General features: G+C 50.5%; 1 protein-coding gene across 2 annotated transcripts in view; it reads right to left on the bottom strand.

The window, feature by feature from the left end:
* The window catches only part of ASXL2 (ASXL transcriptional regulator 2), a 115,149-nt gene that overhangs the window by 42,980 nt on the left and 46,670 nt on the right, over window positions 1-25,499 (bottom strand). The window contains exon 4 of one of the 2 annotated variants that reach the window (XM_066995231.1): window positions 22,946-23,108. In XM_066995231.1, coding sequence (XP_066851332.1) covers window positions 22,946-23,108 — 163 coding nt within the window. Of the gene's footprint in view, window positions 1-12,552; window positions 17,614-22,945; window positions 23,109-25,499 lie in introns of those variants that run through there. The other variant, XM_048053406.2, reaches the window with a different exon arrangement.

Here is a 25,499-nt window from a genome sequence, read left to right as displayed (position 1 = left end):
GAGCCTTCTGCTGGGTAACTGCTCTGGCTACCTGCACCACAGAAACCAACGCCTTAGGAACGGGTGACACAGCCCGGTAATCCATTCAGAGCACCACAGAATGGCTTGGGTTGGCAGGGACCTCAAAGACCATCAACTCCAACCCCGTTCCACCCACCAGGAATCTGAAATCTGTAATCCGCTGCCAGGGTGAATTTGGCTTACTGCTTGGCACGGAAGAAGAACTCTTCTGGACGGTCTGCAGGCACGAGACACTTACCCTTTGCCTTTAACAGGACCCAAACGTAGCGTGGTCCAGACGCAGTACGAGAAGCAGCCCTACCCAGGCAGTGGCGCCGGCCCTACGCCTGCTCTCGCCTTGCTGCGGGACTCGGTGAGCAACACGTGGGCGCACGGACATGGGACTCACCTCTGCTTCCCGGCTGCAGCTTGGACGTAGGGACTCTACTGGGGCTTTGTCTCTGCTTTTGTTTGGGCTTGGGAGAGTGTAACATGAAACGAATTAAAATAGTAGATCCAGAGTTCCTGCTCAAGGGGTTGCATGCATTTCCATGGGGTTTTCTGCCTTGAAAGCTACACATTCAGAAAGAAGAGGCTGAACTTTACTCATTTGGAAAGAAAGTACAGTCAAGCTGAACCAAAAATACAATACTCCCCCCCTTTCAACTATGTGCAGTCACAAGCTTAAAATAACCCAATTTTAAACAGCTAATGGGATCCAGATGTATTACATGAAAAACTCCCAGTGAAAGTCACTGAAACACGTTTTGAGAAGCACAGAAACGTCTCCTGTTCGCCCAACGCCACCTTTGTTCTACAGGTATGCAGTTTGTCAGAGCAAGAACAGGAACTCGAGCTTGAATTCATAACAAAACAGGATCAAACATACAAGTGAGACAACGTTTTCAAGAGTTCTCCACCACACAACTGCTCCTTGCTAAAATTAAGGAGGGAGAAATGACAAAAAATATCATCCAACTGCAACTTCCCAGAACTCCCACTCCTGCACCGGGTGAAGTTAGAACTTTCAGTGCTGTGACACAGATTACACATTCCTACTGTCAGGTTACGTTCTTAAAACGTAATAAAGATCAACCGTCTGCTTCATATAGAGAGACCGGAGTGCATTTGGCACTGGCAGCTCTGGGAATACAAACTGAAGTACTGAACAAGTCTGCGGCTGAGCACCGTGTGTCTCCATGCCCCACAGACAGGCTCACAATCCTCTTCACTACCCACTGTGCTCACTATCTTCTTTTGCTCCCAATTCAAAGCTTTCTTAGAGTACAGTTATTCACAGACTCATAGACCCATAGAACATCCCGAGTTGGAAGGGACCCATAAGGATCATCGAGTCCAACTCCTGGCACCACATAGGTCTACCCAAAATTTTAGACCATATTTATTGATATATGCTTACTTGGTTCCATGGTTAATTCGTCTACTTGAGGAAAGGACACAAATTAAATACTGAAAACCACCTTAAGAGATAAGAGGAAAGGAAGGAGACAGCTCCACAGCCCTGCCCTAGTGAAGAACTGAAGTTGGCACCAAACAGCTCAACACCACGAGCAGTAAAGTAGTGGATCACTTTGGGGAAGACCTGATAACCTGAGGTGCCGTTAAGAGCCAAACATCCCCCATCCAACACTCAAGACCTCGTGTCCGTGATGCCCGGTGGTCAGAGGGACGGGTCACTGCGGTGCTCTTCGGGGCGCAGAGCCCCTGCGGCGGCAGCGGTGCTCTCCGGGACAGAACATCACCCGTCAGCATTATCGAAGCGTCAGACACCACCACTGTCACAAAGCCTTATCAACCGTGGAGATCTCCCAGCTAAACAAACCCCAGGCTTGCCTAAATGACACAGAAGTAGTTCTGGTTTCAGCCTCGGTGCACAGGGAGGGCACGGGACCACCTTCATTATTCAGAGCACGCAGCGCATCTAGCAACACCAGCCCCAGACTGGGAGGCCCTGCTGCAGACGGCTTGCACAAAGGCAATGAGAAGCCCCCACCCCAGTATAAAACAAATTAAATTAAAAGAAACAGTAAAAAAAAAAAAAAAAAAGGCAATCTATATTCCTATCAATTCTGAAAGTTAAGTGTTACCACGTTTCCTGGAGGATGCACAGCGATGACAGAGGCAGACAATGTCACGTCTCCCTGTGTTTGCAAAAGTAAAACCAAGATCATCGAAATGCTCTGAATTTAGAGATATTTTACTGATCTAAGCAGCATTTTTTCATCTGTTGGGGTGTAAGGTAGTTGTTTTACATACATGTTAGAAAACGACAGCTCTAAGTGCCGGTTACCTCAGCAGACACCAGTTTAGCCAATGCCAATGAGTTGTTCCGAGCTGGTTTCTTTAATATTACAGCAGATGTGTGCTTTAGGAAAAAGTGAGGACCTGTAACGGTGACTGCTAAATCGAAGTCATTCACTTTGGCAGCCCAGGTATTCGACAGGAGCTGTCGCTACCACGGCTGACAAATATCCAGCTCTCACTGGAAGTCCCTTGGCAGCTGATCTGGGTTGCTGCTGCTCTCCGATCTCACCAAGCGGACGAGGCCGTGTTTTGCCAACACTGCAGTTCTGTCCAGCTGCACTTTTCCTGCAGTCTGAACACGCTACACTTTCAAGGAGCACGTGGTACATTAGTGGAAAGGTTGCAGCGTTTTCTTCTTACTCGTTTCCATGCCACGAACGCTTCCTGCTTCCTAAAAAACACCTCTAGAGCTCAGAGAACTTAGCAGTACCCCTTAGCTCCTCTCCTTTTGGACCCTGGAAAGCAGAAATGGAATTATTCAGGTGAAGGCCAGTATGTGTAAAACCAAGAACTGAGTGTAGCAGTCCATCCTGCCCAAGCTTACTGCCACGGAAAATCCAGGTGCTGCTGCTGTGTGCTTTCTGCTGACGGCACACAGGTACTTTGGATCAGCACCTGCAGGTCGCCCCAAGGCAAACGGGGCTGTGCAGAAGAGCCAGCCTAAATTCGTAAAAGACACCTGCAACGCTCCACGTTACGACCAGCAGAGCCTGAGAAGAGGAGCAGCGCTGACGAGGAGTCACCTCCGCAAGGCAGGCGGGCGCCTTCCCAGCGCCGCGCCGCCCAACTCCGCCACCCGACCAGGGCGAAGGCGCAGGGCGGCGATGTCTGCACGGGAGCACGGCTGACACCGGTGGCCACCGATGGCCTTGAAACGAAGAGCGAGGAGGGTGCATCGCCCCGCAGGGAGAAATCCTGTCACTTCGTGTGATAACACAAGAGTGAGGAGGAAGCACGAAGCCTAGGGTGGTTTGGTGCTTCCTGAGGCCAGTTCCAGGGCCTCAGTGGGCCCGGGGCTGGCCTGGGGCTGGCCCGGGGCTGGCAGAACCCAGCCGGCCCCTTCCTGCTCCGACACCCCAGGGGAAAGGCAGGGCAGCCTGCTTGGGAACAGCACGCCGCTGAGGCAGGCCTTGGCGATGCCGGCCCTCGTTTCTGGCTGGCAGGGGCGCGCCACTTGGCCGCGAACGCAGCCCAGCGGGGCAGCGGCCCCAGAGCGACAGCCCCACCACAGCTCCGGCTGCTTTGCAAACCAACGTCTGCGCAGTCCTGCGGCGCGCAGTGGCCTTCTTCTCAGTGTGATACGGTTCTGTGGTTTCAGTAAGCACAAAAATTATTTGGCTGGCTAGGAGTCAGCCTGGAACCCATCCTGCAGAGAACTTCACCTGCAGGTTTGGTGTTCTCACTGAACGCCAGGTAGGGATATTGAGACACGAACACACGAGGCTCATGCAGTCTACGATAAAATGAGGGAAGGCAGGAAAACTGTCACCTAAGCATGTCAGCAGAAGATTTATTTTGAAAAAGGCCATTATGTTACTCTCTCACACCTGAAACGCTTCTAGCACTAACATTCAACTCCTAAAGCGGACAGCTGTGATGTGGCTGACCCCAAACAACTGTTCCCTTTCCCAGTATCCTTCTGTTGCTCAATGTGAACACGGCACCTGCCCCGAGGACCCTCTAAATTGGCTCTTTTTGTTCTTCACAGGTATTCTCATTCCCTGGATCTTAGTCAAAGTGCAGTAACCAAAGCGGAGGTGCCATTTGAATAGGTTATTCCTCAACTTCTGAGTCCTTCAGGAGGAAAATTTACAACTTACAGAACAGGCAGCGACTTGGGTAACATCTCGACAGAGGCCAGCAGGCCATGGACCTCGCCATGCCAGCACCTCCTGCCGCTGGGCAGGGCCGCGCGCAAGGGCAGGAGCAGCACAGCGTCTCTCCCCTCTCACTTTTCAGACATTCAATTAAAAAAGGAGCGTGGAAGGTATTTCGGTATCACTCACGTGAACTAGAAGGGTGATTAACTGCACAACAGGCCACCTCACCGTGGGTGCTCTCGCTGTCAGGGCCTGCAGGAGGAAGCGGGGCAGGTCATGGCCCCACGGCACGGCACAGGGCGCACGAGGCACGAACACTTGGCTGCTCTGCAGACGCGGCCGTTCACAAGGCTGGCACCCTGCTCGCATGATGTGCTGGCTTCTGTAGGGCTTCTTCTGGTGTAAAAAGCCAGGATGTGAATTTAGGGTCGGAGGAGCGGGACAGCATTGGTACAGCAATGTGGAAGCAGAAACTGAGGCAGACCTGCTGAGAAGCACGAAGGAGTGCGCACGCAGCACCTTCCTGCCCTGAAATATTTACCTTGCCACACAGTTCACCAGTTCGGCTCAGTGACAGCCAACTGACATCATGGTAAAGCAGAGAAACTCACCTGCTTGTATTAAACCACGTACCTGTGCATGGCAGTCACCAGATTGCCAGGAACGGACAGCTTTAAACAAATAGAGCAGAAATGGCAGCACACGCAGGGCACCGGTGGCACTCGCTGCCAAGCAGGTTCGGGGCAGGACCACAACAGCTTACCGGAATCCAGGGCTTTCCCTCCTGGCTTCCAGGGGGAGTTGAAAAAGGAACTCCTGTCGACTGCCATCACTGGTATCATCATGTTTTTAATAACAGTCTATTTTTAAGAGAACCCACTTGCTACATAACTCCACAGGTCAGAGAGTACTGTCTCCGAAGAAGTCACACCCATACACAAGGTCTGATGCCTCCACCAGGCCCCTCGGTGAGCTGCTCAGGCACTGGGCTCCAGCCTTCTGGTCGCTGCTTTGTTTCTGGAGGACTACCGAGGCGTGCTGGCTCCCAGCAGGGTCCCCACGAGTGCCCACCCCTACCCACGGTCAGGAAAGAGAGCACAGGGACCAGAGGCAGGGGAGGAAGTCTTCCGAGGGCTCTGCTGGCCCTGAGCATCTCTGCAGCAGCTGCTTAGAGGCCGACGTAACGGGACCGTGAGCTTCAGGTGCTTTGTTACGGGACACCAGAGCACGTTTCTAGGTTGCTGACTCAAACACAGAGCTGATCAGAGGTGGCCAAACGTGAGCCGTGTAGGAAGCAGACGTAGGCGTTTGAAGAAGGGAAGATGCGGTCACGTTTCTTTGAACTCCCCTCCAGCTTCGTGCGCTGCATATCACCACGGTGTGAGTGCAGAGGGGGGGCCAGCACGGCTACCCTCTTCCTCAGGTCTCAGGAACATTATGCACCGATTACAATTAATTCATTAGCTCTCAGGTCTCTTTGATCATTTCTACTGCAGCCTGTCTCTGTCAAGACGCATTCCAAGAGCAGAAAATACGCAGCTTTAAAATCCCGTACCCTGCTCAGGGAGCACGTCCGATGCCGCCGGGCAGCTGCACAACCTGGGTCGCGCAGAGGACCCCCGCTGCCTGTACCCGCGAGGTGTCTCGCCGCCTGATCCGCTCAACCAGGGGCAGCTGCCAAGACACACGAGCCTGAGAACGAGCCTCTAAGGACGGTGTGAGGGCCAGGAGGGGACAGTTTCATTTCTGTGTGTTTCATGGGCACACGAGAGCAACAAGCAGCTACGCCTGGGCTGTGACAGCAGTGCTGCTGAGATGGCACTACCACAAGTGTCTATTTCGTTGAAGAACCATGAATTACTCACTACACTGACGCTTCCTGATTTTCACCGTGTGAAGCAACATTTGTCTTGGTCGGTGAAACCCCACACAGCTGATTTGGGCGATTCAGAAATTCTCCAAGTAACTTTTATGCAGGGAAACTGGAGAAGGGTGACGACCCCCGCAATCGCCTTGTGCAACACCGGCGCAGGCTCTGGGGTAAGCACAGCTGGCTGGTGGGCCCGTGGCTTGCAATCCTAAATAAGGGGTCAAAGTGTAGCCAGTACAGATGAATGCAATCTGTTTCCCTTATCTGGTTTTACCTACTGTCACTTGTCCTAAGTGACTTGAATGTGAGGTCCCGAGGGGCAGGAATCCCACGTGCAGCCTCCAGCACGGCGCTGATCCGGTGCTAGAGCGGGTTTGCAACGTGTCCAGCTTGGGGCTTTCTGCCGGAGAGCAGGAAACTTAGCTAAGATTAAATTTAGTTTCTTCCCTGCTATTTAGGGACCATTTTCTACAGACCACTGTCAAAAACGTCAAAATAAAGCTATTATGGCTCTTCCTCATGCAGTTGTTCATGATTAACTCCTCTTCCTGATTCACTCCAGATGTGAACAGTCGCTCAGGAACAGAAAGGCCCACATGTAGAAAGATTTGTGAACATCAGTTCCAGCTCACACCCAAGCTGATTTCTGGTGGAGAGCAAACAGCACTGAAGAACCGGTCTCAGTGCCGGCCCCGAGATTGCTGCTGTGACCCGTGCCCTTGCCCAGCTCTGCAGAGCAGCTAAGCTGAATGTCCCGGAGGCTTAGGAAAGCAGGCGTAATGTCAGGGAAACAAAAAGCTGTTCTTTTCCTACAGCAAGAAACTGCACAGTCGAATTTCAAGTCCTGGGCTGAGGCACTGCCATGGCAATGCATTACACTTGGAAAAAGAGGCTTTTAAATTGACAGAAAATCGATTTTCCTACACTTTATTCTCAGCTGCAGCTGAAGATATTTTGCTGCTATTAAAAGACATTCCCGTTTCTCCAGACAGACACTGAAAATAGAGAAACCGACCCCCCAAACTGAAGTTTGGCAAGTGAAAAGACCGGCGGGCAGATTGAACTCCTGCTGCCGCCGCTTCATGGCCCGCCTGTGGCACGCAGCAGAGACGGGAACTGTCCCCAGCCCCATCCGCTGCTCCAAGCACCGGTACGACAGCCGCGGGGAGGAGAGGATGGCCACGAGAGGCAGGGACAGCATCCGCAGCACATCCACGTGGGCAATCGCTCGCTTCGCACTTGCTGAGGCGTTTGTGGTCTGAGCCACCGGCTGCTTCGGAAGCAGGGTCAATCTCCCTTAGGCGTCTGTCTACATGATATGGAAAGAAACTGGGAAGTCTTGAAGACATCAGCCCACGCAGCCCTCCGTAGCTACCAGCAAGAGCTTTAACAGCTCTGAAAGTTAGGAAATTACCGTGGGGCGTGCGTTGAGAGGAAAAGAATTAATTCCTGGACTAGAAGATGGCAACAGCTGAGAGCAGGGAGCACGATCGTACAGTTCTCACTAAGAACAGGGACGGTCTGAAACACTGGTTTGTGTATTTCACTTTTAAAAGGTTTAACTTCCCACAAGTGATGAAAACATGAGCAAATCTGGCTGGGAAGAACGCTGACCAGAATGGAAACTGCAGATTGTTACAGACACCAATAAGTTGTGTGCAACCACACTGCACACGGGACAAACAGAATAGAGAGGGGAAGCGAAGGAAACAGTTAAAAATACAGAATGTACTATATATTGCTGTGACACCTTCACAGCTGAAGATGATGACCAAGCTGGCCGTGATCAGTGTTAAGGTGGAACTTGGCTCCTCTTGCTGCTAACAGAAGAGGCAGTTACGTGGCCAATGCTTAGTGAAAATCAGGGGAGTGTGGGAGAAATGTCAGTTCCTCTGCGGGGAGCACAGGTCAGCGCTCCCAGCCGGTGTTTTCAGAATGCATGTCATCCATTTCTTAAAAGCTAAACTTTAGTAAGGCTGAAAACATTTGTACCCTCTTGCTGGTGAAGCAAGATGTCGTCAAGTCACTCGGGGCAAATGCTGCACAGTGTCCAACGCCTACAAAGACCCCTCACAGCCCTACCGTTCAGCAGTGCAGGCTATACAGCCCAAACACAGCTCTCCTACTTTCAACAATGGCTGGACAGGAAATTCAGCCAGGTTCGGTGTGCTTATGACAACCACCACGATACGGCCAAGCCCCACAAGAGACACGATTTGCATGGAGCTGCCGGCTGCGAACCCGACCGAACGACCAGCGCCCAGGGACCGACACGCACCGCGCTCGGCGTCAGAGCAATGCTGCCTCGGTACCGGGAAAAACGCTCCTAGGAAAGCCTCTGGTCGACGGGGGTCAGAGCAAGGAGAATGACAGGAAACGAAAACATGTACCTGATCTTGAAAACTCTGCGCCATTTCCATCCCAGGTCTAAATACAACCCGGTGAGGCAGAAAAGCACAGCAAGGACAGAACGGCCCTTGAATGAGCAGTGAGGGTCATGCGGGCTGGGGGAGCTGAGCAGCGGGAGGACGACAGTCTGTGACATGCTGAGAGGCACAGCACAGCCAACACAACGACTGCTCAGGCTCAAGTGCGAGAGAGGAAAGCACAAAATGAACGGAGAAGATGCCAGGTTTAAAACCAAAACAAGCGAAGGGAGATGCTCCTTCACTGGCACGCTGAGCTGAGCAAATAAATCCTTACTGCGGGACAGGGCAAGGGCCAGAACCGAGCAGGGGTTCAGCAGGGGACGGGACCAGGCCACGGATGGCATCAAGCACAAGGACAGCCGCTTTGCTCCCAGTCCCTGAGCCTCAGGCTGCCGGGCGCTGCGAAATCCACGCCTGTCGCGCTCCTGCCCAGGAGGCGCCGCCGCCGCCCTGAAGCACGCCGGGCTTCCCTGAGCACGTCTGAGCCTGGGCTGGGGTTTTCCTGTCTGGGAGCACCACTGATGCTCAGCCTCTGCTGAGGGTTTCTGCCCGCAGAGCCCTACCCCAGGAAGGTTTCACTGGGACGCGGACGTGGAAAACACAGAGCCTCGGTGTCGCAGCACACGGTGTTCAAAAAAAGCCCAGTGCTGATTCACCGTGGAACAGCCGGTTCAGTTTAAAGGCACAAGGGAAAAAATGGATGGAGAGAGGTTAAAGGAGGATCCCATCGTGCTGACAGAAGGAGAAAATCAGGCTTTACTCCGAAACGGCTTCGTATACGGAGATCTCAGACACCTCCTGGGGGTGTGCTTTGTTCCAAGCCCCTGGGGAGCCCCGGCAGTGCCGGTGCCCCCGGTGCGCAGCCGCCTCGCCCCCCGGCTGCTTTCCAGCCTGTATTGCCCTTCTGCTAGGGCAGAGCTCAGAGGAACAGCAGGCCGCAGAGCACCTTCAAACACACCTCTCCTCCAGAGAGGAAAGGCACTGGGCACGTCCGTCCGCACGTAAAAACCTAACGTGACACAGAACACGGAGCTGAAATGAAAGGCACCGAGATTTTGTTTGAAATCCTGAGATTCCGTGTGCTCCGGCGACGTGGAATAATCCGCATTCATCTCTCGCCAGCTGGAGACCTACGGAGCAAGAGGCGCTGGCACCTCCCTGCCCAGCCCCTTCCTGCAACGCAGTGCAGCCGGAAGGTCCGAATGAGACAGGACAGCACATCAGTACTCAGCGACTCCCAGCAAACGCCCGTGCAACACATTTCCTCTAGTCTCCAGCTAAGAGAAGCACCGGAGACGCCGGCTGCGTGCAGCCGGAGCCCGTTAGGACAGCAACGCCCCGCGCTCAGACAGAAGTGGTTTTGGGGCTCCGCTGATGGCCCCGAGCAGCTGCAGCCACGCGCAGCAGCTTTCAGTTCCTCCCCGCTCTCCCCCGGCAGCTCTGTGGCTGAACCCCTCCATTCATCACAACCGGCAGCTTTCGGGGTCAGGCCTCACCTCCCTGCAGCGACGGGACGCCCTGCCAGAAACAGGCTCTTTTCCTCAAAAGTGCTTCCCACGATAAGCGGCTTCCCACTCTTCAGTTTTCTGGAGAACACATTAGGGACTTAGAAATCACATTTTCCTGCATTTCAGTGGAAATACCTTGGGGCCGTACAGCACCTTACAAATATCACACCTACGGGAATATTTAAGGTCACCCCAAAACAACCGTTCCGCATTGGTTGGAGACACAAGGCAGGAGTGATGCCCAAAGCTTCTCCGGTCCACGTACCGATGACAGTCAGGGAGCAGCAGCACGATGCCCCTGACCGCCAGTGCGTCCCGCAGCAGCGGCTGCAGCTCCCGGCTGCTCTGCCCCTTACGGACGCGGAGCGGAGCCAGACCGACCCAGAGTTCGTTAAAGAGCTGGGAAACGGCCACAGGTAGAAGCAGCAATGGGAAGTGCACGGCAGAAAACTCATTTCTGTTCCCTTCAGTAAGCCTTGGGACTTTTAGCTGGGGAAGAAAAGGTGCTAGCCCCGAGAGCAGCGATTTTACACGAGTTTCGACACGCCGGCCCCAAAGCACGTACGGCGAGGGCTGGCCCGTTCTGCCCACGGGCTATGATGAAGAGCGAGCAGGGCCGGGTTCGGAAGGCTGGTGCAGGCTGGGGTGAGCACCTCCGACCCCTTCGCTCCCTGCAGCCCGCCCCAAGGCCCCTGCAGCAGCACCTGCCCTGGGAAATGCCGGCACAGAACCTGCTGGTGTGCAGTCTGCGCCCCCAACCCATCCCTCGGCACACCTGAATGCCCCCGAACCCGGAGGCAGGTGGAAGAGCCGTGACCACCGCCAAGCTGCTCACCCATCGTGGAACCAGGGGGCCCGCGGCCAAGTCTGGTGCAACTCAGAGTCAGCCTCGGGCGGCTGACAGCCCGTTGTGCAAACCCACGGGTCACCCCACATCTGGCACTGCGGGACAGCCTGAGCGGGGGGTACGCTAACCCAAATAAAGGAAAAGGAACATTTCTGACTTTGCATTTGCAGGTTGCTTGATAAACTGCATAACGTGACACTTGGGAACTGCTTCCTCGTGAGTCACGAGCACCGGCAGGAACTGGCTGAATTCACAAAAGCTGCTATTTCAACCGAATCTTTGACAGGAAGAAACAAAATGACATAACCCAAACAGAGATCTTTTCTACAGTTTTTTTGCAAGTGCTAAAGGCTTGCGGCAGCAAAGCCCTTTCTGAAGCCAGCACCCTGACCAGCCCACGAGCGTTAATTATGGCAGCTGAGGGCCACCGCCAGGGCACGGCTTCTACAGCAAAAGGCGGTGACGCCCTCCAACTGCGAGATCGCCTTCTGTGTGTCCAGGACACACGAGACTTTCCTCTATGCTAAAAGCTAATATACTGAATTTCAGGTATGGAATACAGTTTTATTTCTGTTTTCCCAAGCACGGGCCATTGGCAGTGAACATACCAAGTGTGGCTGTTTAACTGCACCAGGTATTCTTGGTCACTGTCCTGTTTAAGGAGTTTATGGTGAAATCCTATTTTAACCTTACTAAAATATTCTAGTTTCGGTAAATAAAAGTTAGACAAACTCTTGCCCTTAAACAGTAATCTGGTTGAAAAAAACCTGCCTGCTGAGGAGCCACGAGGGCTCCACCAGTGTGTGTCTGCTGTACAAGAACACCCAGCAAGCTGGTAACCGGCTAGTGGAGCAGGGCCATCTGTAATTGTGCCCACTTTGCTCCCTCCTTTTCCCTTCACATTCATTTCAACATCCGTTTTTTTTCCCTTTTTTTCCCTTTTTAATACAGCAAATGTAGGTTGTGATTTGCTGCAGAGACCTGTGATCACAATGATCCCCCAGAAGGTGTCAGCGGCAGAAGCCACACGAAATCCTTCTCCTTCAGGATGCCTCTGATTAGAAAGCGTGCACCAGGAACATCCAACATGTCAGAAATTACAGGAAAATCCAATTTTGGCAGCTATTTCTATCATTAGAAGCCACAAAAGTCTGGGCAGATCTATACTGGAACAAAGTCGATTTTATTTATTTGTACCGGCTTGCGAAGCCAAGTTTACGCACTGCTCCTGTTGCACTCAAGCCAGCTGAAGTTTTGCAGCCGACCACAGAAACAAGACTAAGTTACACACATTTACTTCCAGACACCGTAAGCACAGACTGTGTCAGCAAATTTGAGCTTAACAACCCCAGACGTACAAATGAGGTGCGCCCAGAGACCTAACGCTGCGTTACTGTACTTCTTGTTCACCGCGTGCATTACGACAAAGCACTTGCAAGTTGCCCTTGGTGAAAAGGTGATAAAAGCATCTGGAATCGAGGCATTTACACTTTAAGTTTCGAGATGATTTGAAAGAACACGACACCAAAGAGTCTTGGCAGTAGCCTTTACAAGTACTGTACTGTATCCAAAAAGGCTTTGCTTTTATTGTCAAACTCAAAAGACGACAGCTAAGGAGCTGTTTCGCTTCAAGGCCGAAGAAAAGATATCTCTGTCTCACCGCTGCTCGAGGAATCCGAGCCAAAAGAGCACCCACTTCTTCCCCTAAAGTGCAAGTCTGCAGCAGCTGCCTGCTGAAGCAGCTTCATCTTACCTTCGAGTGGAATTGCATAAAGCTGCTCCATGAACATTATTTCTTCTTCTTGAAATCTGCAATCAATGCTCCTGGCTTCCTCCAGCCTTCCGCTTATGCACAGATGCACAGACAATAATGTATGAGGGTTGTTTCAAATTTTTTCCTCTGTGCTCCTGATTGGCTCAGCGCAATGCCCATGTGGGTCTACAATGCAAGGTTTCTATCCTTTTTAAAATCAAAGTGTCAGTTTTGCTGCTGTCAGAGCACTTTATTTTTGTACATATAAGGAAGTGGCTGTTGATGTTATCTGAATGTGCTTCCTGTTTTATATGTATATGAGCAAAAATAATGTCACATTAAGCTAAACTGCCGTTTCGGAGAGCTCAAGTCAAAGCCTCCAAGCAAAACACGATAATGTGAGCACATCTCATCTGTTCACTGTCTGCCCCAGTTTGCATCCACTTCGCTGATTCTCATCAGCAATCTGCATTCTCCCAGCGAGAGCTCTCCCCAGGAGCCCGGCACGGAGCTGCACGCCACGCAGCATCGCCGCCTCCAGAGGTTCTCAGGAGGGTTCGAATCACAAAGGCTCGCCTGAGCTGACATCCGTACCTCAAACACTGCACAGGTGAAAGAGCAGCCAGCACCCGGGCAGCACCACGAGAAACTCTGCCTGAATTTGGGCTATCCTCAAATCAGGGTGACTCTTTTTTTTTTAACGAGGAAGGAGTCTTCTGAGTGTTTCATGTAAGCGCTCAGTCCAGGAAGTGGCGGTGTAGGAGTGCTGCGTTCCAGAGCTGATGCTGCAGAGCATAACACCAAAGGAATCTTTCTAATTGGAATTTAATGTCTTTCTGGTTATTTTAAGGCAGAGCAAATGAATGTGCAACCGCAAACTGGGTTCCACACAGAAATCCTTCTACTCCTGTAGAAGAACAGGGCAGCAAAGCACATGGAGGCACCTCCGAGGACAGCTGCCAGCGCCACTGCTGCTTACCCCCGCTGGCAGAGCTGTCCCTGCCAGGAGGTACTGCCACTTGCACACTCATTCACTGCCACTTTCGCGCAGTGCTGGCTGCAGAACACCCACCAGAGACGAACGACTGCAGCTGGGAGCGAGCTGAAGCTGTCTGCACTTTCTACTTTCATCAGACTTCCCACAGCAACTTCTGGGATATTGAATGCAAGCTATTTTTACAGGTAACAATACAACAAAACTGTGCGTTTTGCTGAAGGAAACCAAAAGAATCCTTCCAGAGGCATGCAGTAAGTAAACGAAGTAGTAAAAATTAAAGAAGATGTTCTTCCCCGTGGAGCTGATGGCACAACGCCTTCCTGCGTGTGTCTCTGAGAGTGCCTCTGGCGTGCAGCTGCTCTGCACCCTCAGAAACTTCAGCTGACCCACGCGTGGGTTCTGCTCCGTGCAAGTTCCTGCCTCTGAAGTAACAACAAGGAGGAGTTACAGCGTGTGACCGACGGAAGATGCCTTACAAGTATCAGAATTTAAAAATATGTTGTGCAAAGATTTTTTTGGACCATTTCCCATTGCAGTACCTTATTCTATCTCATTAAGCAGATTTGGATCATTTCATTTTGGTGCAAGGCTATGTTACAGGCAAGAATCGCGCCTGGGAAGATAAAGCAGGTGTCTTACATAGGGACAGAAGACCGAAAGCCATCACACCAAAATTAAGTATTAAGACCCAGACCTAGCAAAGTCCCATTTGCTGTACATTTATGCCCTGGCACTGATTGATTTGAATGTCTGAAACCAAACAAGCTTCACAAGTTTCTCCTGCAGCTGGGGCAGTCGCATCGCCCTGCTGCGCGCTCTCACGTGCCTGACAGAGCATACGGTCCCGCTACAGCTTTTTGCACCCCTGGAGCGGGTACGGTGCCTCTTCTCTCCACCCAGCCACTGTCTGGAAACGCAGGAACATGATAATCTTTGTAACCCCACCAGCTGACAGCTGGGGCTTAAAAAGAGACCAACCCCAAGAGCACAAGCCTTGTTTCCAAGCCCCAAAAAACAAATATCAAAGGTGCGTCCAGCCCCGGACCCCCCGGTCGACCAGCTGAGTTGGATGATGTTCAACGCACTGCAGAAAATAAGGGAGCTGCGATTCTGCCCCTACCTCCCATTCCCTCGTCACAGCCTGGAAGGGAAAACAGCACCAGAAATCCAGGGCTTGGAAGCTTAGTGCATCTTTTGTGTGTGTTTTTTTTTTTTTTAGGACATTTTACTTGGAGAAGTATCTTTTGCTTTCGACCTTCCTTACATGTTTCCACACCCGCTCGTGAAACACGGACTGACACAGACCTGTAACGCCTACCAGGGGTCTCATGGCTGAGCTGTCAGATACAACTTCTTTAAAGCGAACACAGACGTTTCATGTCGGTGATTTATTCAAATGCACCACACGTGCTTAACTCTTTCAGCTTTAGTGCTTTCATTTTATATCTCCAAAGAAAACCGATGTTATGGGGGGAAGAGGAAGCGGGAGCGAGCAAGCAGACGTTCCTACTGCCTGTCCTGAGTTTTCTTGGATACCAAAAGGATGAGCTCAGCGGTGAGAAGTGCTGTGGTGTCCCCAGGGACCCTGCAGGGGCTCAGAGCCTCCAAGCGAGCGGGGCCGGCAGGTTCCTGGGGCTCCTCGACGCGGGGCTGCAGTGGATGGCAGCGAGACGAGGAGGAGGAAAGGGAGAATAACAGAGAAAGGAAACAGGCACTGCAAAACAAAAACTAAAGAAATCACCAGCAAAGCAAAAAGCACGCAGGGGAAGCCCCTGGTGTGGTTGCTCACTTCCTACGGCTTATCACTGACACAGCAGCATGAAAAGTCACCGAAAACGGAAAATTTGTCAGTAGGGGTGAATTTGAGCCTGTGGAGAGGAATAACACGTGGCCATACAACACACGTCCATTTTCACATTTTGCCAAAAGAGGGAGCTTATCAGGAGCACCAGCACCAACGCATGCGTTTCTGGAGCCAGCCCAGCCTCCACCCTGCACAAGCCCCGGTGCCACGGAGCAAAACCTCTGCGGTCACACACGGGGATTCACACCAGCATCCACAAGCACGGGTTTCAGGACATTAGAGCTTCATTTTCCTACAGCGCTCCATAAAAAGAAAAGGTCGTTCATTCCCTCTCATAATGTAACAGCGAAATGTACTTACAACTTCAGCGTTACTCTAAATGACTAAAAAAAAAACTCCAAACCCTTATAAAAGCCTTTTAAAGAGTAAAGAACTTATTTCTGACTTTGAACATTCTCTTGTGCAACGCAGGCTAGGAAATCTTGCATGAAGTCTTGCATGAAGTTTCTGACTTCCTGGCCAGTACAGTTTTTTGTTTTTGCTTTTAGATCTAGAGAAATCTCTAAAAATATTTGATGTGCCATGTCGTGGTAATACTAAACACTTCATAAAAAGAAGAACCCCACCGAAAGACAGAAACAGGTTAAAAGGAAATTAAACAGCTCATTTATAAGGGCAAAACACGTGCCAGGGGCAAAGACATCACTTAAATTAACCATTGTAGCCTTCTAGAGAAAATGTTTATCAGACATCAAATATGACTCAAGATTTAGAAATAAATTTGCCTGGTTTAGCAACAGGGTAAAGGAGATGACCAGCAGGGTGCCCACGGAAGCACGCTCCACCGATGCCATTCATCATACACGATCTATCCAGCAGGCAGACACGGCTTGCTGGCGTGGAAAGCTCTTCCGCAGAACAGAAGGGTAAACGTGATTGCAAAGAATTGCCATGGTGCCACGGGAAGGGGCACTGGAACAACCGGGATAACTCTGTGAGGACAGAGGGCAGCATAAGGAGCAAAGGGAAGAACAGCAGAGCTGTACAGCCTGCGTGATGAACTCAGAAACAGCTACCGGTGCTCAGGACAAGGATCCCACTCACCAGATGTAACTCCAACTCCGCTCATCAGCAAGTAAAAACGCAAAGACTGTTGCGAAATATGAGGGAAAGGAATAAGCATCAAACATTGAGCTGTTAGAAAATAAAAGACATCATTTTGTGTATTCACAGAACACGAACGTTTTGAACCGAGTGTGCGTTTCTGCCCAGCGACCTCAGAAAAGGTAACAGTGAAACTGAGAAAGGTTCAGCAAATGAAAGAAGGAGGGTCAGAGGGGTCGCACAACGACCAAGTGAAAAACCAGCAACAAAAAGAGAATGGCAAAGGCCAAAAGGATCACGGCACACTTACTGCGCTGTGCCGGCAGCGCCGCGGGGATGAACAGGGACCTGCTGGAAGACCCCGGCGTGCCGGCACTGCCTTGGCAAGCGGCCGTTACTGTGGACGTGCTGTTCAATGCAGAAATACCCTGTGATAGTCCTCAGAAGCTGATACGCTCAGGAAAAACAACGTGCCTTTAAATGAGATGCAGGTTGATGGAACATCCAGCAACCAGCAGCTTCTCCGAAGGGTGCGCAGGCTCCAGGCAGGACGGCCTCCTGCGGTCCGGCACACCAAGACCTGGCTGTGGCTGACGTTCAGGAATCAGCCAAGCCAGACACAGGTTGAGATCAGGAAACAAATTTTCCGCAGACATTCCTTCAGAGGAGTAAGCAGAGACTGTTCAACAGGGTCAACTCAGGAATGAAATCCACTCCTTGGCTGCCACCGCTGTCGCTCCTCTGGTGGAGGCAGAGAAGAAAACCAAACCCAGACACCACCTCGCCAGTCCAGGGCTCACAAAAGCAGTCCTGCTTCTCAGCTCTTGCCCCCTTTGGTCAGCTGGGAATTTTTGCATCCCTCCCCACTGCACGCTGCTCTCGCCCTCCTGTCTGAGTGGATCCAAGTCAGACCTCCTGTCCTGGTTCCAGTTAGGACAGAGTTAATTTTCCCTCATAGTAGCTGGTAGGGTGCTATGTTTTGGATTAGGATGAGAAGAGCGCTGATAACATGCTGATGTTTTAATTGTTGCAGAGCAGTGTTTACACCAGGCCAAGGACTTTTCGGCTTCTCGCTCTGTCCTGCCAGCGAGCAGGCTGGGGGTGCAGCAGGAGCTGGGAGGGGACAGACCCAGGACAGCTGACCCAAACTGGCCAAAGGGGTATTCCATACCATCTGACGTCATGCTAAACAATATATAGGGGTGGCTGGCCGGGGTGGGGGGCCGGCTGCTCGGGGATAGGCTGGGCATCGGTCAGCGGGTGGTGAGCAATTGCATTGTGCATCACTTGTTTCGTACACATTATTATTATTAATACTATTATCATTATCACTATTATTATTATTGTTATTATTATATTCCTGTCTTAATAAACTGTCTTTATCTCAACTCACCGGCTTCACTTTCCCGTTTCTCTCCCCCATCCCAGAGAGGGAGGGGGGAGGGTGAGCGAACGGCTGTGTGGTGTTTAGCTGCCAGCCGGGTTAAACCACAACACCTCCTCACAGATCCCACCAAAAGCAAACCTCCTTCACCTTCTCCATTAGCAGTTTTCGGTGGGACCTGACCTCTGACTCAGCTCATCGGGTGGCAGCAGAGTTGCCAGGACTGAGACCGGAGATGCTGCGTGTGTCCTTTTCCTTGCCTGCTCTCTGCACCCTGCTTTAATTAGGCATTGGAATGGGCTGCCCAGGGAAGTGGTTGAGTCACCGTCCCTGGAGGTCTTTAAAAGACGTTTAGATGCAGAGCTCAGTGATATGGTTTAGTGGAGGACTTGTTAGTGTTAGGTCAGAGGTTGGACTGGGTGACCTTGGAGGTCTCTTCCAACCTAGATGATTCTGTGTTCCTGTGAACTGTCTGCGTGTTTTATTTTCCAGAACCGTGCCCCAAATCAGACATAACAGTTTCAGCTAAGGCATCATCGGTGCTCGCTGCACAGCAGAGCAATTCCGACCTCACAAGCTGTTCTCCTGGCGGTGTATTCCCAGGTGAGCCTTACCCTCACCGCAGTGCTGCCACCGACTGACTTGTTCGTGGTCTGTGCTATCGCAGCATTCTTGCCAGAGCTCCTGCCTAACCAGCTCCTTCCAGTTTTGTGTTCGTGCCTTTATTTAGTCCTTCCTCAAAGCAGTGAATATGCACTTGTGTGAGTTGTAATCTTAATTTGGACTTCATCAGTTTAGTGAAGGTGCCACTGCATCCTGGCTCTGTCTTCCATTCATTCTCTGGCAGGTCTCCCCTCGCGTCCTGCCGACTCTCCTGGCTTCCAGGTGCTGCGGGTGCTGCCTCACCTGCACGCTGAGCTCTGCTGGCAGATGCACCAAGGTTGTCTTGATCTGGAATAAGCCTCCGCACATTGTTTCCTTTAGAAAACTATCCCGGTTTCCGGCACAGTCACAACTGCAGCTTTTAAAAGCAATTCATGCAGCTTAAGTAAGAGAAATGATTGTAAGGACATTGGGTTTGCTCTAAGATGTGCGGCTCATCCTGCTCTGCTGAAAACTGAGAGAAATAGAAATCACAGAATCACAGAAGAAAGTAGTACCGTCTCGTATCACAGCAGCGAGATGTAACAGAAAGCACCTGGCACAGCCCTCAGATTCTGAGATGCAGCAGAAGTCCTACCAACCAGAACACTTATTTTATTCTGTCATCTTCTGGAGAGTCTCTGGTGGCTCCCAAAAAAATAAAAAAGAAAAAATCAGTTTAATGCTGAGAAGAAAACTAACATGGTGTATGGTGCTAAACAAACACGTCTTGCTGTCCATCATTTTCTTCATGTTCATGGTGGCCTCTACTACTCAGCATTTGAAAGAATGCACTTCCTTTTAATACAGCCAAGTGAGCAAAGCTGACTGCAAAGAAAAGACGTTTCAGGTCAGCTTTGTTAACATCAGCATTCAGAGAAATCCAGTATTCTTTCCCCCTCGCTCAGCTTAACTCATTGCTTGTAACAGAAGCAGCAGGAATGCAGAGTGCATTGTTCAAGTTGAGAAGTTGTCATACACCTGGGCTTTCCAAACGGCACAAAACACAGTAGAGTTGTGTCTTTTCTAAAGAAAGCAGCGCAGCAGAACGTGCAATTGCAGCCGCTTCGAGCAGAGCAGAAAGGTATCCTCCAGAGCTATCCCTCCAGCCCCACACCCAGTCCTCCAGGGGTTTCGGCTTGGTGTTTCTGAGGAATGTGCTAAATCTTTAAGTCGGTATGTAAAGAGAAATTTTAATTTTGCTGGGGAAGTCTGTCGATGCAAAGGGACTCATGGTTGATTTACATTCTGAAGCATGAAATTTATCTTTGGCAAGTGGCCTCTGAGACCTAAGTATTTCCAGAAACATCGCTTTATTTCCCCAATGCAACATGCAGAATTACAAGTAGCCATTTCTTAAACCCATTACGAACCAAGAAGACAATGGAGGAGGCCGAGCTCCTGTCCAGGGGAAGACCTCAGACGAAGTCAGCCTCACATCCGTCTGCCCGCCGGTAACACCGCCACAGCAAGTCTCAGCACCACCACTCGGTTCATTTGTTCAAATGCATTCTGACTTCCAGATACACAAACCACCAGGCAACGTGCTCTGACACACCGCCTGTCGCTGCTTTCCAACCCATTCCCCTGCACGGAGGTGCATCACCTTTTGCGGGAACTCACTCCTACTCATGCACAGCATTTCAGTATTTCAAACCGAATACAGCCAGTGGTTCCACGTGTCCTAGGGGTGACTTCCCTTTATGCCTCATCCTGATGGCCAAAACGTGGTGCTCAGCAGGCAGCGAGACGAGCAGTCCCCTCCTCTGCTTGTGAGCAGCCAGGCTGCTCAGTGCGGTGCTCACAGCTCACTGCCGGCTCAGCTCCGCCAGCAGCAGCCAAGGTGAGAGCTGCAGAGAAGAGCAGAGCGTAGATGGTGAAACAAACGCCCCCCAGTAGGGCATCTGTGCGTCCCACAAAGGTCGGGCAGCTTCCACCGCCGCTGCTCGCTCCCGTGTAACTGTAAGACATGAAACCCAGAGGCAAGAGAAGCAGCCAGCCGTGGCACAGCGCCTCCGTTTGCATCCATCACGGACCCATAACAGCCGAAATATGGGATGCACTTGTGGGCAGGAGGCGGGATGCACGGACTCGGAAAGGTTTGTCTACAGATACTGCCAGCCAGCTTATGGGATTTAAACTGGGTTGTACATTCAGGATGACTGCGCTTCAGTTTTCACTCCTGCAGTACCGTGCTAGCACAGGTGAAATCCAGGCTCCACGGAGCTCCCCTGGGTCTGGAAGAGGCTCAGTACATCCACAGCCCTAATTAACCGCGCAGAAACGCCACCCCTGGTTCAGCAAACACACACTTTGTTGTTCGCAAGTCTCTTAAAGGGAAGCTTAAGGATAAAGTCATCTCCCCTCAAAAGCTGGTCACTGTGTGACACTAAGCAGTAAGTTTGTTAATAATTAAGAGTTACTCACACAAAGGAACGCAATCCGCAGAGGAACAGAAGGAAAACACTCAGTAACACCGCTGACCAGAATTACATTGCTAATACTGAAGTTCTTGACCTCCAGTGCACTGAAGCACATGAAAATATGATCTTTATGCTGAAGGTCAAAATGCCATTCCTAAAAACAATCAGTATCAGACAACAAAGAAGTTCAAAATTGCTTTTTCGTATTTGTCCTGAAACTGTTATTTTCAAATTCTCTGCTTTGAGGTGTGGGTAACTTTTGCTACCCGTTTCAGGCTACAACCCCCCTTCCTTCTTCCTCTGGTTCCCAAACCACACAGGGTCCTGGTTGTTCAGCCATTCGGTAACGGGGTATATGAAACTTTTATATAGACGTATACAAATATAGCTACACAAGCATTGCGATCTCACTGTAAGATACATTTTCTCTCGCAAGTTCACGTTCCCCTTTCGAATTTTTACATAATATCATAATGTTGGAGGTGCAGACAATGTACCCAAAAAAACCCTTACTGACCAAATGTTTTGAGAGGCTTTGTTAGAAGTGAAAATATTTTAGCCAGACTACCTATAGCTTTCCTTTTAAAAGGATTAATTTGTAGTCAAGTTTTACTTCTAAATTTTTAACGTGTACTTTCCTGGTATTTTAACTGCTCAAATCCTATCTAACAATTTCTTTTTGTTGCTTGCACTGTGACTACGTGGGAAGCCCCACGCAAGGTCTGGTTCCCACAAGCCTTGCATGTCTCATGGACAGAAGGGTTTGGCGGACCCCACTGCTCTATAATAAGGCTTCAGTGGCTTTAGAAAACCACTTACACTAGACTATCCTACTGTATTGGAAATAATTTTTTGATTTTGTTTCATTTCAGCCAGGAAATTCTGTGCATGACTGCGTAGAAAAGGAAAAAGGAAAGGATCAGATTAAAGGGAAAGCTGTAACATCAGCAGCTGCACCAAGAGCTCTGCAGGAACACCCAGAAGGGAGAGGTGCAGCCTGCTACCCCTACTTAAGGGAAAGAGTGAATGTAGAATTTCTGATAAATGTATGTTGCACCCTCACATTTTATTATGATTTTTTTTATTAATTCAGCATGTGACATCTAAAGAGATAAGCAGATTTATGAGCAGAATTTTGAAGGAAGAATGAAAATTCAGACAATATTTGTCAAATGAACAGACATGGGAAATAGAGGGGAGTAAAAGGGGGAACTTCAAGTTTATTACTAATACATGATGTAACTATTGCAATGCATTGGCTGAGAGGTGCTCGTTTCTGCTGGTCCTGAGAGAGTAAAACAGCATGATATGACAGTATCCAACAAGATACATTGCCTCCTCAGAGTGGCAAAGATATCAGGATGAAGAAGAATTCATCAGAGTGAAATGCATTCATTACCTTCACTTGGTACTCCCCTGCAATACCAAATATATTATTTCGTGTAAAATCCAGAATCTAGATAGCCTCAAAAAAATTGCTGAAATTTACCATATTATTTAAGGTCGTGATTTAATATTCAACTGAACTGAATACCTAAACATTGTTTGGTTTATGAGGGAAGAGAGTCCAAAGCAGGACAGGACAGGAGGGCTGGAGCCCAGACCCCATGGGACCCCTCGGTTCCCACAACAGGCCGTCACCTCAGAGCTGCGGTGCTCACTCGTAGCCAGTGTTGCATCCAAACATCGCCAAGAGAGGCCAGAATCAAAAGGTGCGGTCATCTCAGGAAAGGAGGGGGGATGGCAGAGAAAACCCGAAAGAAAACGATTCTGCTGTTCCTAGGTCTGAAGCACACTATGCTGGTCGCTGACCTGCATCAAGCTGTAAGTACAGACACCTAATGAAAGATACCTTGGGTGTCTCGACAGTGAAGCTGCTCTTGTGACGTGAGTTCTCACCAGGAGCACAAACAGTAAAAACAGGCCTCAGGCTCCTGTAACGGCCTGGCTGTACAAGGGAACAGATTTGACTGGCAAAATCCTCAAAGTCCTTCACCAGAGACCGTGTCAAAATCACCACTCCTGGAAGGGAAAATTACCTTTCCTTTTCCACCTGCTTTTCTTCCCGTCCTTGTTAGTGCACCCATTGCTGCTGCTGCTGGTGCTGCTGCTGCTGTTCTCGGAGCTCTGCGAGTCGGACTGCACGTCGCTGCTCTCCTCCGAGCCGTCAGAGAGCTCCTTCAGCCCGTCCGGAACGTCCTTCTGCAAACGAAGCACGCAGGCGAGTTACCCACCCCACGACAAACTCTCCAGTTAACGCAATTCTTAAAAGGAGCACTTTGCTTTATTTGCCAAGCACTCGCTGTTGATTTTTTATGCTTGAGAGCTACGTCAGGACTGCTTAGCTGCCGGCCTCAGAGGCACACCGCCTTTCGCCAGTCTGTATGAAACCCATACCCGCTGCCGCGGCTTCTCCACTCCCCCCGTCACCACCTCACAGGCACACCCTTCCCTACGCGCCCCTTTAGTTGTCTGCTCCGTCCTCAGCCACCAGCTCTAACACACTTCTGCATAACGAGAAAGGCAGCCAGCTTTGGAAGGTCACGCCAGAGGAAACAGAACGTGCCGGTTGGGCGGCCGGCAGCCCCGGAGACCTCTCACTTCCCGAGCAGGAAGGCCTGCCGGCACAGAGCCCGCCGCAGCAGGCCCGGCAGGGCCGTGCGTTCACACAGGGCTTGAGGCTGCACAAAGCACCAGCGGCTGTGCTCGCCTGTCCGCACCTAAGCCCAGCCTGCCCTCTAGTGATCGGCACCACTCCGGTTTTAACCTACTTAGCGCTAATTAGGGACAGCACCTTGAAGCCTGCCGACTGGGACCTCAGCCGTGGCCGTCACCCCGTCCCGACGCCCGAAGCCCCTCGGTGCGCCGCTTGCCGATGGGCCGTGCACGCAGCGCAGGGCAGAGGCAGACACTGAACTAACGGCCCAGAGTTACCTATAAACCGCAATCCTAGGGAGGACGTCACCAGAAGCAGAGAAGAACCTTTCTATTTATACCAGGCGTCACCAAAGCTGGTAAAAATGAAGCTTGCCTGCTCCTAATGCTCACGCTCCTTTCAGCGAACCCTCTTTATGTCGTAACTCTTGGAAAGATGACTTTAGTAAGCTGGGACATTTACCTATTTTTCTGATTTTTTCAAGATGTCTCTTTTAAAGTCTTCCACCTGGTCGTCTAGCTACCACTCCTACAGATGTGTCTCCTAAGACGGTGTGCTCTGTCTTTATCACGTGTGGTAAAAGCTGACCTGGCCAGACTTCTCCAAATCTCGGGTTAGAAATATTCCTGCAGACTGGAATCTCCCAGGCTACCGGTGAACAGAAAATCAGTCGTGGGCCTTTCCGATGCAATGGGATAATAAGCACAGGGGAAGCAATAAATAAAAATGCAGGGGGGTACCAACCAGATGCACAGAGGGTTCCCGGGACAATGCCGACCACCGAAAGGCTCCAGCCGCTCACCGATGGACCATCAAGACCCTCCAACCTTGGGGAGGGCCAGCTTGAACTTTTTAAGTAATAAGATGGGGAAAGGGAGGAAAATGAGGGTTCTGCTTGTTTGCCTTGGTCTGAATTTCCAAGAATGACAGCTGTTTTTCCCAAGAACTTTGACTTTTAATTAACAACATGACCTTCAGTTTCTCTGTCTATTGACATCAATACGTCAATTGTTCACTTAAAATGTGAATCCTTCCAGGCAAGACTAAACCTTAGTGTACACCTCTACAGCCTGAAACAAATTCAGCCCCTGAAAGCTCATCCTGCACACGCAGCCATTGCAAACACTGAAAAATATTACATTACAAGAAATTGAAATACCAGAAGTTACTAGAAATTCAGCACTTTTGCTACAAGTTTTTAAAGGTCATGTAATTTGGTTTATTCTTTAGTATTTAAGAGTGCTTGGAGTTGATCTTCCCCAGGGAACCAAGCAGAGTGTTCAGACTGTCGGAGAAGTGCCCAAGGTGCCCTTACCAGGGCACGTGCATCTTGTAGCTTTAAGAGGAGCACTGCTGGCCGACCCGTGCCGTTAGACGCCACTTCAGCCACAGCGCACACCCACGGCATCTCAGCATTTTTAATCAGATGACATATTATCAGTGCTTCCACCTCTCCATGCAAAGCTTGGCTATTGTGTCTGAAAGGCAGTATCAGTAAAACACTGAAACAGCCTGTGCTCCTGTCAAGCACAGGTGTGCCTGAAGCTGTACGCCCCCCACATCCACGCTGCTCGTTACAAAAGCACACTGCTGTGTGTAAGACCTGGCCTCATGGCCTTAAGCAAACCGCTGCAGCTTAGTTGAGAAAGTAGCCACGTTTTTGAGAGCTATAAACCACGTCTTATGGGCTCTGTCTTGGAAGGGTTCCTGTTCACCACCATGAACAGACTCACCGCTCCGAGGCATGGAGTGCTCGGTGCGCTTCGGATCACAGCTGACTGCTAGAATTAGGCAAGATTTGGGGAAAGTAGAGGATTAGGTATTTGATAACAGAACTAGAAGCAAAGGGACAAAAAAGAGCAACAACAAAATCCTATTAACAAATATTAATGAAAAATTTGGTTTGATTTCTTGCTGCCCTTAGGAATTCTCCTTCG

Source organism: Anser cygnoides, chromosome 3 (assembly GCF_040182565.1).
Source record: "Anser cygnoides isolate HZ-2024a breed goose chromosome 3, Taihu_goose_T2T_genome, whole genome shotgun sequence".
NCBI lineage: Eukaryota > Metazoa > Chordata > Aves > Anseriformes > Anatidae > Anser > Anser cygnoides.
Note: the sequence above shows the minus strand (reverse complement) of the source record. Positions and strands in the feature narration are given on the sequence as shown.